Source organism: the organism of the source record quoted next, unplaced genomic scaffold, assembly GCF_019419815.1.
Source record: "Pyrus x bretschneideri cultivar Hongxiangsu unplaced genomic scaffold, Pyrus_bretschneideri_v1 Contig2, whole genome shotgun sequence".
NCBI lineage: Eukaryota > Viridiplantae > Streptophyta > Magnoliopsida > Rosales > Rosaceae > Pyrus > Pyrus x bretschneideri.
Window position 1 is genome coordinate 11,778,328 of NW_025999501.1, and position 17,174 is coordinate 11,795,501.

The following is a 17,174-nucleotide window of genomic DNA, read 5'->3' on the forward strand; positions in this document are numbered from 1 at the left end:
GAAAATCTTTGTTGACCGAGACTTGGATAGGTAACCAGTCGGCCTCAAAGCAGTGCTGTTTATCCAAACTGAATGTGTTCCTTAGTCGGCTGATTCTATAATTCTAGTGTTGTTTATTCAAACTGAAGATGTCGCTGGTTGGCTTCACATTGCTGTTTATCAAAACTGAAGATGTGTTGGCGGAAAAAGAAAATAAAAATCTCAAGGTTGTTGAGAGGTTTTACGTAGAGCGAGGGTTTGCGCAAGGCAGTTTATGTGTTGAATTGGAAGGGGCCTCTCTCGTTGCCACTACCTCTGTATTTATAAGGATGTGCTGACTTAATCCTTGAGTATTGCGTTTGATGTTTGGCGTGGATCAGACTCAACTAAATGCATGGAGTTATCATGCAATTATCCAACCAATTTAAAATCTCCATCATTATCTCCTTATTTCGTGCAAAGCAATCCTAATCCAAGTATTTGATGACCTCTTGTGTTGGAACCAAGGCATGCAAACAATTAGCAAGCAAGTTTATCTCCCAGCCATGCATTTCAACCGAGGCATCACGTCAATCAACTCTTAATCTTTCCACCAAGTCTGTCCAATGTGCAATCATGCATTACCAAAAATTCAACTTGATCACATCTCCCACCCTCCATGTGTATGCATGTGCCGACTAGAGAATTGCAATTCTTTTTTTGACCATTGGTTATTATATAACCATTCTTCTTCAATATTATCCCATGCAGAGAAACCCATTTCCAAACAAATTGATCATATTCAGTCTAGATAAATTGATATATTATTAAAAGATAAATCATGATTAAAACCATAATATATCCTTCGATAATAATTTTCTTAACTATTTTGTCATCCAACGGTTGAGAGCTATGTTCATCAACGATCTTGATTGCATGAGCCGATAGTATAAAATCAGGTCAAACAGTAGCTCTCACTTATAATTTCAAGACCTAAAAATCAACGCTTTAGATCGATTGGGGAGGTGATTTCATTTCTACTCATTATCTCTCTTATTACTACTTCTCTTATTTATAACTTCTTTCGTTTCAAGTAAGTACACGTGATGTAAGAATTCAAAATAGAAAGAACAAAAATTGCAATTTTCTGTCTCAACCTCATTCTACCATACATGATACAACCCCACTTGTCTTAAACAAGTCCAAAAAGATGATGAAAATGGCACTAGTACAATGCGATTGATCATTTCTTTTGACCACTTCTTTTCACCACATTTTCTACCCTCACACACACACTAAATGTTTAAGTAGGGAAAAGAAGAAAGGCGTCTTCAACTTGGCCTCCTAAACTCGTATAAAATGTTATCTTTTTCTGTTGGGAATTTTTTTTTTTTTTTTTTTGAAAGCAAGCTTTTTATTAAACACCAAAAAGCAACACAAACAAGGAACAACCCACAGACCCAAAACTAACTTGTAAACAAGCAAAAGGGCCAAACACAAATAGAAAAACAAAAGGGCCAAACAAACAAAGCCACGCCAAAAAGTCAAAACACAACAGACAACAACTAGAAAGATCCATTGCTTCCGCCACCGCAGAGAATTCCGACCTGCTCCAATCCTCACCCATAACCAAGCAACACCTCATCAAATGCACCATCCAATTCCGATCTACTCCGCAAGCACAACCATAGAGTAAAGATAGCCAGCAACAAAGACAAAGAAGCCAACTGTCAAGAGGAAGTCCGTGAAGACCCACAAACAAAACTGCCGAAAAAGGCAAATAGCAACGAGAAAGTGGTGGTGTTGGAAATACTCGAGCCACCAGAGCTCTACACACAATCTCAACAGGAAACATGGCTGAAAATCGAACCAAGGACGAACACAAATGAGGCATACCAGCGGGGTAAGAGACAGAAAACAAATTGAGAAACAAAACAGGAGGAGGAAGTAGTAGAAGAAAAGAAAAGAGAAGAGAAGTGAAGAAAAGAAAAGAGAAGAGAAGAGAAGAACACAACAAAGAAGGGGAGAAGAGAAGAACACAGCAGAGAAGGGGAGAAGAGAAGAAAACAGAAGAAGCAAAGGAAAAGAGGCAACCAACTCCAGCTGAAGCCGGAGTCGGCGCCTAAGAAAGTAGGAAAGATGAAGACCCTCACCTAAGGGGGAAAGAAAACTCTCACAGAGGAGAGAAGGTCTCTCATAGAAGGAGAGTTTTTTCTGTTGGGATTTTTGGGAGGGGCATTTTTGGAGGACTACGTTTATTGGACCGTCTCATTCACCAGGACAGAGAGACAAAGACGAGCAAATCTTTGTCCCACTTTAAGCCGCTTTGCTTGCACGATTTCATCACTGCAAAGTGTCTTAAACCTATTCCATTATTTTATCTTGGATACTTCTAACTGGTTTACCAAATTTGACAATCTAGTGTTTGGTAGACTTGGAGGATTACCTTTCCTCCCAATCCACGAGAGATTTTTTAGTGTGCTGGAACACAGTTAGGTATATCAAGTCTCATAATACAATTGATTGGAACTTAAAAAAAAAAAAAAAAATCAACCAAACGAAGTATGACACTTGATTTACCGAGCCCTATTCGCGGAACATTAAAAAATTTCTCACAATCAACCCTAGGGCACATATAATGAGAAGGAAAGTAAGATGCTCATGTTGCTTGTGGTTTTGTTTAAGAAGACTGCTCTAGTTCTAATTTATGAGAGAGGATCAAGGTTGGATCATACAAAACGCGAGCACATTAATCTAATCAACTGTCCAAGCCCTATATATACAATGGGAGATCAAACTCAGGTACAAAGAGACACGCAACATTGTTCGGATCAACTGGGCTGACTGACCCTACGTTGTCCACATTCTCCATTGCTTTGACTACTAGCTAGGAAGGAGCAATATTGGTGAGATTCATTAATTACCAACCAAAAAAAACCGAAGAAAATATTGGTAAGATTCATGAAATCGGTTTTACAACCAGTTCTCTTTCTTCAATTAACAAGTCCTCGTAATTGAGCTCAATCACACAAATATGATGCAGTGAATTTGCAAAGCATTCTGAAAAGGGAGTTGAACAAACAATATGCATCACCAACATTAATATCATTGAAGATTGCAACAGAAAATCGAGTAACTTAACCCAACCTACAACGTGGGGAAAGAAAAGAATCGAGACCTTTGAATTCTTTATCCTATTTAGGTGTATTGAGGCTTTCTATACCCGGAAACAATAATACATAAGGGAAAGCCGTTGTAAAGCGACAAGGCACGGCCAATCCACACTTAGAAACTACCTAGGTAACCAGCTGAGCTCTGATCAGTTATATTGACAGGTAGTAAAGAATAGCGCATACCAGTGTTACAAGGAGATTTGTATTACTAAACTGTAAAGATCTTCCTCACCTTCTTTATGTTCCTCCGACAAATTGGACAAGTAGCAGCTGCCTCTGCTATCCTGTGAAAATTTGAAAAATGTAATCAATCATTAAATTGGATCTGGAACAGATAAACAGGACAAATATGATGCATGGAACACAGTTTACTAGTATTCTAGAAGCTCATTGGATGAGCCCTGAAGAAATCAGAACTTTTGATGGCCTAATAGGCAACTGGCCTTGTCAACTGTCATAACTAGTTTGTGGACTTGTTGCAGGGTACAGCGCAGAGGAACTTTGCAGTTAGATACGACTATAGAAAGTCAGAAACGGTAGAGAAAAATACCTTGTTGCACACTCAAAACAAGCCACACAATGCCCGCAGGGAAGGAAAAAGCAGTCCCTAGGAGCATCAAAGCAGATTGCACAAAGACGACGAGTATTATTACTTTCACCATCTCTTGACGACTTCCCTTCTCCTGCCAGAAAGTCTTCAAGATCCCCCTCATCATTTGAGGCAGAATCATAAGATGAGCCCCAACTTGATTGATCATCATCTTTGTAGGAAAGCAATGGGGCTCTCTCAGATCTGAACTCATCATGTCGTACTCTTATTCCATCTTCATTGGTACCTTGGCACTTGTTTAAGAAGTTGAAGGCCAAGAACATGAGCACAGTCATCCCACCTACACAGGCTAAAAAAATTAAATACGGTAGAGATTGACAGACAAAGGTTCCATTATGCGAAGAAAAAAGAGAATGAGCCTACCTATACCAACAATATATGTGACCCATCTTGGTCCATATGATAGTTTGACATACTGGTTTGCAGAAGGTGTATCCTGAGGAAACCAAAAAAATGTAAGACGAAAGAGTAACAAGCTACTGAATTCAAGTTTCCGGGGTAACATTTATTTGACAATCCACTAGATTAGTCTTACCTGCTCTGGACCAGGAGTGGTCAACACAGCTGCATTTCCCTCCGGAAACAAAATTTTCAAAGTACAGGATTCATCCGTGAAAGTACATTTGTAATAAGCCGAATTTGTATTGTACAATAAAGCATTCACTGTGATGTTTAATTGTACCTGTTCAATGTAAAGATGAACCCAAGTGAATAGTGTAATGAGTAAAAATTAACGACAGAACAGCAACAATATTCCTTTTTTTTTTTTTTAGCCGATGCATGAGATATCCCACATTCTGTGAGGTAGGACTAATCGCCAGTGGGGCACAGAAAGGCTAAAGGCATTTTGGCCCACCCCTAGCCATAGTCAAATGGCACACGTCCTCCCAAAAAATTTCAACCAGGGAATCATCCATGTTTTTGCCAGCTTCGTGCCTCGAACCCAAAACCAGGGAGCAAACCTGACTTGGAATTCTACTGCATTTCCACTGGAACACTTGCCGTGGTTCAACAACAATATTCTTTAATGTAAGATATAAAAGCATTAGGTAAAGGGGAAAATAGAGACCCTTAAGGGGGCACTCTCAACGCCAACACATCAGGATGTTTGTCTAGCACAAAAAAAGGTTTTGCATTCTTACTCTCACTCAACCTGATGCTTACTTTAGAAGTATGCTACAGTTAATGTCAATAATCGCTGCAACAGCCCATGATTGCAGTAACAAAGATTGTATTAATTATTTGATTCTGAATAACAGTTAATCTCATAAGTACCATGCCCCAATATATCTTTTTAATCGGAAGAGTACAGACCAGAATACAATAAAAGAAAAAGTGCACAAGATATTTAAATGCCAAGGTTATAGTTTATTCTACATGTTCCACAATTACCTCCACATCCTCTGCGTTCAAGTTACCCACAGAAACATAGTAGGCAGAAGACTTTGATAGGTCCTGCTCGATCATACCACTTCCTGTGAGGAAGTAATTACTGACATTAGTATAGTAGTAATAGTACTTGTGTTGAGAAGACAATAAGATCATATTCCACACTTCGTCTCACCATGAATGAGGTTCCATGATAAAGAAGTATTAGGATATGTTGGTTCTTCGAGCCACTGAGCAAGGCCTTCTTTACCTGCAATGCGCTAGCTTCAGAATGCTATGGAGGTCGAATAAACTTTGCCATTAGTTAAAAAAAAATGCATGAGCAACTGCAGATGATTTTTAATTTTATAAATAATGCAAAGACACCAGATCACAGAAAAAGAAATCGGAGAAATGTAGCAAGAAGACTTGCTCTGGTAAGTGACCAATTAAGACTTCAATTAACAAGTTGCTCTGCACTCTTGGCTCACTTATGTGGCTTGCTCTCTATATAACAGTGATTCTAGGTGTATATACTATGAATTTGAGTGGAGGGTCAATGACTGCAATTGCAGCAATCAGCAAATTAAACAACTGGTAATCCAATTTCCTCAGCAGCCCGTTACACTAATCTTATCAAAACATACTCACGCTTACTCACAAAACATGAAGAAAGATATTAAACTTTCATTGCTGTAAAAGTATTTATAAATGGTGGCTACTAACTACTAACTAGCATGGATATTTCTTAAAATGAAGAGAATTTTGAGTAGGAAAGAAAAGGAAATGTAGGTTATATACCTTGAGCAATAATAAGAAAAATAGAGAAGCTCGGAGAGTTCACGCTGTATGAAATACTCATTTGAGATCCCGCATTTAGGTAATATATCCATTCCTGAAGGAGAAGCACAACGAATTATCATCCTCATCAACAACTACCACAGCTTCAAAAAATTCAGAAATTTCTGGCAATAAAACAAAAAACAACATTCAACAGAATGCAAACTTGCCGTATGAGAATCAGCTGGAACCGAGACAGTATGTGTTTCGGACCAAGTGGTAGCAGTATCAAGAGGTGGAGTACTGTAGAAACCATATAGTACAGGCCCAGAACTTGATACGTTCAGCTCTTCTACCTAACAAAGACCAAACAAAAAACCAACCCAGATTACTAAACAGCACAAGAAAGCAGGCATATCAGTAAAAAAATGGAAAATGGTAAAATTAGAGCAAAAACCTACCTTTATAGACTGCACAAAAAATGGGTTCGGTTGCAGAAGAATTGAGCTATTAGGGCCAAGCTCTAAACTCGAAGACCCGTAAACTCCCAAAATCAAAGTCATCGACACTGAAACATCCAATTACAATCAAATTATGGATAATCAAATAATTAATTACCATAAAAATTTCAAAATATAATCTGAAAATTGGATACAAACCGAAGAACCAGAAGTGAGGAGGACGACAATGCAGGACCACGATTCATCCGTAATCAGCGTCGACACCTCATCGAACGCCGGCACATTTCCGCCGTAAGAAGTGCCGATTTCGTGGTTTTGCTCCAGCTCTGGATGCCGGAAATGCGTGTGTTGCTGGTACTGATTGTCATCGTCCTCCTCCTCCCGCACCTGCGAAGCGCTCGAAGACGAAGTCGTAGCGGCAGCAGCAGTACCGCCCGAAGTGTCCCTACTGGTCGAAGCAGCAGCACCGCCAGAAGTGTCCCTACTGGTCGAAGCGGCAGCAGAAGAAGAAGAAGATGAGGAGGAGGAGGAGGAAGACGATGGATGTTCTTCCATTGCAAAAAGAGGAGATATTTGGGGGAAATTAATTTCAGAAACCCTAACCCTAATTTAGGGGGAAGGGTAACGCACCTGTAGATGTCTGAGGAAGAAGGTCCACGGAGGGGAGGATGGTCGGGTGAGTAACCGATCCGCTCACCAAGCAGTCGCTTTCTTCTCCGTTGGACTGGTAGCTGAGGAGAGTGACGGTTATTTTTCTGGCGCTTCCTGCTAGCCAATCAGCTGGCGCCAAATGGACCAATGGTACTTTACTTGCTAACTTGGTCTCGAAGAAATTTTTCATTGTGACGGGAACACGAGTGGTACACCATTTGTTTTATGTAAGTGATGAGAAATTTTATCTTTTAAGTTATTAACTTTTTAACACACAAATTTCACCATTTGTATAGTAACACGTGGTGTACTACCTCGTATACCGGTCACACTGAAAAATCTCTTCTTGGTCTAGTCTCGTCAATAGAGAAATTTTTTTTTTAGTGTACCGATATTTTTACACTAAAGGGAAGGGGGAGTTCAGCTAAGCCACACAATGAGCAACTTAATTTGGTATTGAATTTGCCATTCATGAGATTCTAATCTAAAACTTCTCACTTCTAAATGAAGATGAATACTACCAGACTGTAATACTGAGTGACAGGAGTAGAGAATTGAAGTAGAGCGTTTTCATTATTTTGCTTAGGCTACGAGTAAAATTCAGGAAAATGAAAAAAATTTGTGGATAATAATTGAATTGTTACATTGTGCACCATTAAAAGTTTAGGGGGGATTGGTTTCTCTCACCACCAGTTTCAGGGCATGCCCACAACTTTAAGCTAGAAAAACTGACGTGTGACATTTAACTGCCAGCTGCCATCGTTATATAGTCACGTAGGAATTTACAGATGAGAATTGCTGGTAACAGGGATCGAACTTGGATTGGTGTCTAACCACAAGCACGCCCTTACCAAGGGAACTAACCCTCATTGGTAATTGTTGCAATTAATTGTGTGAATATTAGGAGATTATGTTTATGAATTTTATGAGATTTTCTAGATTTTTTTTACTGGATTTTTTTTTTTTTTTTTTTTTTTTTGTAAATTGGAAATATCATTCCAGGGCAAAAACCAACAAAATACAAAGAGCAAGTATACATGATCTTTTTTACTGGACTAGGTATTAATATGGAAAAGGATCCTCGCCGGATCCTTTTCCTAAGGATCTTGTGATCGTGATCGTTCATCGTATATTGTGCAGTCAGAAATTATTTCAAAATTTAAATTTTAAAATTAAATATAAATAATACCTAATGAAAATTAACCGCACGATGTATGATAAACGATTACAATCATGGGATCCCTAGGATCCTCAGGAAAAAGGATCCGGTGAGGATCCTTTTCCTATTAGTATTGCATGTAGAAAATTGGAGAGTAAATATGTTAAGGATGAACTTTTTTGGTAAGTAGAAGAGTGAGCATTTTACCGTCGAAGCTAACTCGTTAAGTAGTTTTATGAATCTTCATTGGGATGGTTAGACGCATATGGAAATCACAATCCAGAAACACGGTAAAATAGTTTGCCAAAAAAGGGGTATTTCTATTAGTGGTTCAAAAAAAGTCTCACCAGACATAGTTAAAAATAAGAGCCTCCATTCTCCAAGCCGCCTAACCAAACAACTAAATTTATTCGTGGTGATTGTGACATTTACAAGTTTAATTAAAAATAGTCATAGGGCAAGGAAAATTCTACCATACACGTATTAGCCATCGGCGAATTAATGCGAAATCAAAACTAAGAGAGCAATGAGATTTTCCATTTAAGTTGATTTGATTTGAAACTTGCAATTTTGTGTATGGGAGAGCGACGTAACAAATGAGGGAAAGGAGTCGACACCTTCGGTCCTTCTTTGAGCAACAAGGATGGAAGGTCGTCGGCGTTTGGAAAAGAGGGTGGTATAGAATCCGAACCAACCTCAAGATATAGCTCGGAGGACAAGAAACCGAATTCATGGATGCCGTGTCCTTTGTAATTGGCTCATTTCATAACAACTTATACTTTTAAGACGCAGTAATTTGTGTAACATGATATTAGAGTCTTAGTTTGTAGCAGGTCCTAGGGTTGAAAACCTCCCATCGTTTCATTGTTCAATATCCCTTGTTAATTTGATGAGGTGCGTTTCAATTTATGGCTCTTGAATGATACAATTTCTTAGCAAGCATTTGTTGTTCTACTGAGAATATGTACCATTCGTAGCATGCATATAAGGAGAAGGAATTAGATGAACCCGATATTTAATTACAGTGGCATATTGGTTTAGTAACACAATATCATTTCACAGATAATACATATATCGTTGTGTTATTGAATTGAGCCATACGTAAAAGTATACCCGATCCATCTTAATTGCTCTCGCATATGAAAATTTATCATTTAATGGGTTTTAAAACGCCAACGTTGGAAGAGCAATAACGCTGCAGACAATCCTTGCCAAAATGTTTTGTGTTGTACATGGAAATCTTGTACGTTTGCATTATTGAATCATACCAAAGCCTAGAGTTCAATCGATTCTCGTACTATTGTTTGCCAGGAGGAGCCATCCTCTTTACGAGAATATGGGGATCTTCCAATCACATCTATTCATCGTATATAAAGCAATTAGTTTTTGTCAGATATTATTTATATTCAATTTAAAATAATTTTTGACCGCATAATATACGATGAACGGATGTTATTGGAAGATCTTTTAGATTCTCATAAAAAGAATTCAACGAGAATCCTCACTCTATTGTTTGTACCCAATATTACATATATGTTTGTACAATCGAGGCCGTTAAATAAAAGGATATAGATCGTGGATTGATGAGATTTTGTAGGTAACTGGCACTGGTCCAATGAAAGAGGCTGACTAAATGAGTTGATGATGAGGAATTCTTATTGGCCACGTGCTGCAAAGGTGATCAAGAGAGAGTTTTTGTTTTGACCATTGGGAGGGTAAAGATGGTTGTTGTGATACGATTTGGCGACCATTATCATTTGGCCACACAACATCAACCATTTGGTTTATCATTATCCAATTTGGAATATTTTGGTATTATCGCCTGATGGCTGATGGTTTTGGCCTACCATCAAAAGACGGTTACGTGTCTAAGGCTTGGATTCTATAATATCGTTTCATTGCTAGCCTCTTAAGAATTTATGCTTACATTTCTTTAACATAGATAATATTATTTGTTCAGAAAAAATTTAAAAAATAAATAAATATAAGAGGATTTGCAACGGAGGAAGGCACATTCAACTCAACAAACAACTTAAAGCGCTATACGTGAAAATCCTCATTTTACGTGAAACCCTTCTCACATTTTTTGAAAAAAATATTAACTATCCTAACTCTCCCGTCAACACATCTTTAGTGACAACAAGTGAATAACACCATGTTGACAACCGGCGACACCTTTAGTTCAGATAAGTGAAAAGCACTGCAACTGATTGGTTGGTTATCTATTCAAGTGTCGACAAACAAAGAATTCTCTCTTCTTGCATTTCAGACTCTCAATAGGTTATCTCATCAGCTTCAGTAAAGTGAAGTGAGATGGTCCCCAATTACTCCTCGTTTGGCACAATGAAAACCACACCAATTATTAAACTTTGCAGTGATTAATGGATCTTGAAGTACAATTTCCACATCTCACTAACCAAATCCACACACATTAGGATTGCTCCTTAATGGTTGATTAAGTTTGATGGATTTACCCTTTGAACAAGAAGTTTCGGTCCTGGAGGGGAATTTATCTACAAACTCTTTGATTCCAGTTAGTAAGAGGGATCTTAAACTAAGAAATAGATTCCAGAAGCTAAAAAAGGGTATCTTGAGCAATTTCAATAATCTAGTTCATTGATATTCCTGGTATAGTAAGACATCCAATATCATACTCAATTTGATGAAATTGTTTGATCTTAAAGGGGATCTTCTAATGCTTGTTGGGTATTTTGGTTTGACACTATTTCACACCCAAAAACAAGTGAGCTACGTCTGAGTTAAACTTGGAGATGAAAGTCTTTCTTTTGTTTCTTGACAGTAAAGTAAGACTAAGCTCATGAGCTTATTATCCTAGGTCGGAACAAGTTGATAGGATCCCCTTTTTTTTACAGCTCAAGTATCATATACACTCCAAAATAAAGAGCCTTGAATACTAGAAAAAAAGGACCTATACCTAACAAGATTAAGTGAATACCCAACTCTTGTGTTCAGGTTCTAGAACCCAAGGTCGAGACATGTTCTTTCCTTCGTAGTGATTGCTTCAGTGCAGAAGTCAACACCGCATTCGACAACACCACCACCTCTATTCTACTCTCCTAACTGAGCTAGGTTGCGAGTTGGCACACCCAAATTTACCAAAATATTTTCTATACCTAGATCAGTAGTCATACTAATATTGTAGAGCCTTGCCCTATATTGTGAACCATTGTTTGTGTACTTACTACTCACATGAGCTTTGCAGCTTATTCAAGTTTTGATTTGCTCAGTGCATCATTTCTACGATGCAATATACAAACCTTGCAGGATAACATGTATTGCTGTTGTGAAATTTATACAACCAAAATTAACCTCATTATGTCTTGCAAGTATAAGAATCAGATGATAGTATAGCAAATAAGCACAGATATTGTCCCACATAAATTGAATTAATTCTAGAAATCTTACTAATTAAATTGAAACAAATTCTAATTGAGAAGAGAATAGATATGAGATTTTGAGTTCAATTGGAAACTAAATTAAGCATGAAATTAAACACATGGAAATAATAAATTGAAAACATACAAAAAAAAGACTTAAATTATTCAATGGTCATGTCATCTGCTTGCACCAAAAGTATCCTTATATGTAACCTTCTATGGCGAAATTTAAACAAGTAAAAACCCATTAAGTTCTATGAAAATCGGTGAATCACATAAGGCCTAATTGCATTACATCTACAACTAGGAATTCATGGTATATTGCAAGAAGCTAAGCCCAAATTTGTTGGAGCATAATAGAAAATATGGAAATAACACAAGAATTCCAATAATAATAATCATAAAGAAATTCACAACATCAATTATATATAAGATTAATAAAAACAACTAGAGAGAAAGTTAAAAATACTAACAAACTTAGATATTGAAGCTTGTATAATGCAACGTCCTAAAGACAGAATTTGCCCTTGCTCTTGTACTTATAGTTCAGTAGGCGTTCGTCTCCCAGGATTCAACAATCTATAATTCGAAGTCAAAGCACTTCAATCTTTAGACTCTGGCAAACCTCATATATTCCGTACTCTTAAGACATGACTTGGAATTTAACAAACGAATAATGAGAGAAACAAAGTGGGGAAACCCTATTTCTCAAGAGTGAAAATTAACTCTAATTTTCTATTCTTAATGATAATGGTTTCATGGGTATATATATATATATAACCCAAGTACTTCTTGTTAAAGAGATATAAGTTTTCATCTATAAGTATACATCATTTGACAAGGGAATACACCTAAATAACATAACCTTTCTAAAACATATGATTGACACTATTTTTCATTCAATTATTAAAATTATATATTACAATATTGTATACTATAATATATAATTTCCAACAAATTTAAGTATGACTTCTACTTTTTACTTGCATCAGATCAACTCAATTAAGGCATCTAAATAAAATTTAGTGCATTCTGCATAACAAAAGATATTCAAACGGAAAAAAAAATCTTAATAATAACAATGCCAAAAAAATTATTCATAATTAGGATTCGTAACTCGAAAAATGAAAATCTCCAAGGTATAATTCCTGTTGTGACGCAGTCCTCTGTTTTGTTCAATCTTTTGCTCACAAGGAGAAAGAAACTCTTTATATAAAACTAAAGGCAAGGCAAGGGCAATTTATTTCTTAACACTAATTGCGTTTTAAAATTCTTATTTTTTTTTTGTAAGACGATAGCATTAGTGATTAAATGTTAGATTAGAGAGTTGATGGAGTTCGCACCCACGGCGAAATGTAAAGGCATAACTCCAAATCTCTTGCCTTGCACAATAATATTAGCTTTTTTAAGCAATGACACTTATGCAAAGCAGTCACTAATCACCCAACCAATAAACAACCCAACCCAACCCAACCATCCAGAACATCAACTAATTTCCCATGTCAACTATTTTTAAGAAAACTCGGTTAGCTAAATTTAGAATGGTTAAGGTGGCAAGAAGCAAGCTATATATATGTTCTCAAAGAGCTGCGATTGGTATCATATTTTGGAAGAAAAAGATTGCATACTTTCCCTTCGATCTCATTCAGTACTTCTTTCGAATTAGATGGGCGAACTGAAGGAGCAGGTTAAGCAAAAGAGCAAGAAAATGAAGAGGGTGTCCATCACACAAGGAGGGAAGGTCGTCACAATATGCAAGAAAGGATGGTACACTCTTCGAAGATCCGTCTCAAAGTATAAGAAGTGATTGGTATACATATTATGCCTTTGAGAACCTAAATGTAAAAGTTTTAGATTGTATGCAATGTTGACACTTTGATACAAATACACCAAGCTATTCTTTAGACCAAAAGAAAAAAAATACACCGAACACGTTGAGAAAATGTCATTCCTTGCTTGAAGTTATACATATATATAGTTGCACCTCATAGATCATTCTTGCAAAATATTAACTAAATCGGAAGTATTTGAGGCATATAATTGAGTTCAAAGAAATTGACGAACAATATGTTCTAAGAAACTATTTGGACCCAAAATTACATCATCGGCCCATGCGATCAAAGCCGTTGAGTAAACATAGCTCCCAACCGTCGGATTGAAGAGTGAAGATCATTTGGTTATTATTGAAGGACAATATTATGATTTTTATCATAATTATCTTTTAATGATAATTAAGATGAGATATGTATCTCCAAGCAGGAAACACGGTAGCACAATTCAAGTTGATTTTGGATGTTTGGCGTGTGAATGTGTGGATGGGATCAGTTTGCTTGACTGACAGATTCAAGTGGTATGCTACAAAATTGATTATTATCCATTTAAAGTATGGTGATAATTAGTAAACAAATGAATTTGGAGTTCACTTAGACGGTAGAAGGTTATTATGCATGCATGTATAAAAATTATAAAGTGATGATGGAATAAAGAGCACCCTTGAATATCTTTAGCAGGATGCCAAGAATCTAGTCGGACAAATTGCATCAGGTTGGAACTCGTGGGCTTTGAAAGGATGGAAAAGATGGGATCAAGTTTGAACTGTTTGATAGTGCATGATTGCACCTGGTCAGATTTGGTGGAAAGATGAGTGGATTGCCGTGATGCTTCGGTTTGAAATGCATGGCTAAGAGATAAACTTGCATGCTAATTATTTGCATGCCTTCGTTCCAGCACGTGGAGATCATCAAATACTTGGATAATGATGGACAAAATAAGGAGAAAAATGAGATAATGATGGAGATTTTAAATTGGTTGGGTAATTGCATGATAACTCCATGCATTTAGTTGAGTCTGATCCACGCCAAAAATCTCATGCAATATTTAAGGATCAAGTTAGTATGTCCCTATAAATACAGAGGCAGTGGCAACGAGAAAACCCCTCTAATTCAACACACAAAACTGCTTTGCGCAAACTCTCGCTCTACGTGAAATCTCTCAACAACCTTGAGATTTTTATTTTCTTTTTCCCGCCGACACATCTTTAGTTTGGATAAACAGCACTATAAAGGCAACCAGCGACATCTTTAGTTTGGATAAACAGAATTGGAGCCGTAGAATCAGCCGATCAAGGGGCACCTTCAGTGTGGATAAACAACATTGCTTCTCGGCCGACTGATTATCTATCCAAGTCTCGGTTGACAAGGATTTTCGAGTCCTTATTGGGAGAGGTCATCTCATCAGCCTTCTCGGCGAAATGAGGTGTTACCAAGTTACTACAATCTGCACATTGAAAGCCGAATCTGATATTGAACTTTGCAAAACTAGCAACATTGTCTTCAGGCTCTAGAATTCGAAGGTCGAGACGTGTTCCTTTTTCGGCCGCAGTCGCAAGATCAAGAAGTCAGCAGCGCGCCCAACGCCACATCAACACATTTTACTCCCTGGCCGAGCTTGGCTGATGAGTTGGCACGCCCCGCACACAACCGAATGACGTAGTTAGTTTACTAATTACTTGGCCTGCGCGCCACGTAGGCTATGTAGTTTTTAGGATCAGCAGAAACATTGAAATTTTATCTTGACAATTAGATGAGAAATTGGTTTCGGATTGAGTTGCGTTTTTGCATAGATGATCTATGAATCGCGACTTACAAAATAAGTTCGGGTTGCTGAAGTTCGATGCGGATTCGGTGATGAAAAATAGACGGTTCAAAGGCTTGAAGCCTTGTTGTATTTCTCACCTTCAATTATTTTTATTTTCTTGTACAACAAGTGAATTTGGTGATGAAAAATGAACAGCTTTTATCCAATATATTACAGCATGGTTTATTGATTTCAACGCTTCAGCAAACACACAAAACACATACAGAATCGACCATGCTCATGCATGTGATTTAGGGTTTAACCCTTTTTACATGTGCACTTAATTTCTTGATGCGCCCCTTAGGCTTTAACCATCGGTTACACAGCTGCAACTACCAGCACATTCGAAGGAGCTCTTGCCAGCATCAGGATCTTCAGGTTCAACCTTGGAGATGACACATTTCCAACCTTCACCACACTCGCAGTAGGCTTCGTTTGCACCAATTTTCTCTACCTCCTCGTTCACCGTCGTGGCCTCCTTTGTCACTGTCCCGTCTTCATAGCTGTCAAAAGATCGAATTAGGCATTATCAGTCCATATGCATCGTCGTGACCATTGATACACGTATCTACGGACATTACTTGCCTCTTGTTACATATAAAAAGTCATTTATCTTTCAGTGACGACGTAACATGATTACACTGTACAAACTTCATAACTCTTATCTTTTTTTATAAAAAAGAGGACAACTGGTGGTAAGCCACGATTATCCACCAATTTCGGAGGCAAGGAAGATTCACAGAGGCAAAAAGGGGACAACACTAGCAACAGGTTTCAAACCTAAGACCTCCAGTTTTTAATTTGAAGGAAGTCTCGTAATCCGCCATTTACCATTGGATCATCAACTCATGGTTATACAAACTTCATAACTAGAACTATTATGTAAATATTATATATATAAAAAATTATTCGATTTGAGACCATTTAATTATTTATAAAATTAAACAAATTGATGGTTCATTATATAGATGTTACTTGTTATCATAACCGTCAATTTCTTCGACCCATATAAATGATTAAACAATCTTCAAATTAAATGAAAGAGAGAATGTAAAAATCGGACTATAACGTTGGTATATTGAAATGATATCACGTTGCCATTTCTAAACAACTTAGATTAGTTTATCCTTGTGCTGATTGACATACGTGTGTAGTTTTCCCAGCACAGCTGAAGAAGGCCTTGCCGGCATCAGGTCCCTCAGTCCTAGTGATGACACACTTCCATCCTTCGCCGCACCGGCAAAATGCTTTGCTGATGCGGGATCCGGAGTTGCCTCCGCTGCGACAGACCTGCACAAATTGGAGGCAGCTAATTATGGGCCTGCGAAACCTTAGAAATATAATTCCAGCATGCAAACATTTGCATAATCTTCGTCTCGTACTATAACTATATAACAAATTAGCTCAGTGAGAATAAAACCTGACAGATTGCTCGCCAGAGCTCTGAGTCTCCATTGTTCGAAATTTGTTGAGAGATGGAAATTTTCAGAAAAACCATTCATCTTGTAAAGAAAACAGTTTTTGACAAGGATGTTATTGTCCATACACTACGAAATTGTCATGTTGTAATAATTGTGTGCCAAAATCTGTGGCCCAAAGTTTATGAAATTTTATCCGAAGAGAAGAAAAAATGGGAGTTCCCAACAAGCAATTTATGAAAAAATTCTTAGGAAGAGACTTTGGTGTATGAACTTAATCATATGTTACAGCCGAACTCGTCTCAAATTCTAAGAAGAAGCGACATTTATGATGCCCTCAATGCAAAATTTAGGCTGCATGCGATGTTGGAAATGTTATGTAATCATATAAAAATACTGGTTATTCTCTAGACAATATTGACGCGTGAAGAAAATCTCATTTTCATTGAGTTTTATCACAAATGTTTTTTGAAATTGACCTACCATATTAAGATTGGTTCTTGAAATTAAAAATTGATCAATGTAGTCCTTGAAATGAGTGTTGCAAACCAACTGTGGTTCT

At 37.3% G+C, this 17,174-nt stretch overlaps 2 protein-coding genes across 2 annotated transcripts; both read right to left on the minus strand.

Annotated features, from left to right (window-relative positions):
- Window positions 1–3,030: 3,030 nt before the first annotated feature.
- LOC125476861 (E3 ubiquitin-protein ligase APD2-like) lies at window positions 3,031–7,191 on the minus strand. Its single transcript, XM_048583427.1, is given in 13 exon segments — window positions 3,031–3,415; window positions 3,682–4,021; window positions 4,105–4,177; window positions 4,277–4,423; window positions 5,134–5,216; window positions 5,306–5,380; window positions 5,911–6,004; window positions 6,120–6,245; window positions 6,351–6,457; window positions 6,549–6,563; window positions 6,566–6,834; window positions 6,981–7,115; window positions 7,169–7,191. Coding segments are annotated over 13 exon segments (1,563 nt in total). The 3' UTR covers window positions 3,031–3,339.
- Window positions 7,192–15,328: 8,137 nt separating this feature from the next.
- LOC125476737 lies at window positions 15,329–16,776 on the minus strand. Its single transcript, XM_048583173.1, has 3 exons — window positions 16,615–16,776; window positions 16,341–16,484; window positions 15,329–15,697 (listed from the first exon to the last, which is right to left on the minus strand). Exons 1-3 carry the CDS (start codon window positions 16,647–16,649, stop codon window positions 15,502–15,504), a joined length of 375 nt encoding a protein of 124 aa, XP_048439130.1. The 5' UTR covers window positions 16,650–16,776; the 3' UTR covers window positions 15,329–15,501.
- Window positions 16,777–17,174: the final 398 nt, after the last annotated feature.

Bases quoted from the DNA above. Each gene is read 5' to 3' on its own strand.
- LOC125476737 (XM_048583173.1), bottom strand. From the start codon at position 16,649: ATGGAGACTCAGAGCTCTGGCGAGCAATCTGTCAG. The intron at 16,485-16,614 runs GTTTTATTCTCA...CAATTTGTGCAG, and splicing joins TCTGGCGAGCAATCTGTCAG to GTCTGTCGCAGCGGAGGCAA. The intron at 15,698-16,340 runs GTATGTCAATCA...ATCTTTTGACAG, and splicing joins GTGCTGGGAAAACTACACAC to CTATGAAGACGGGACAGTGA.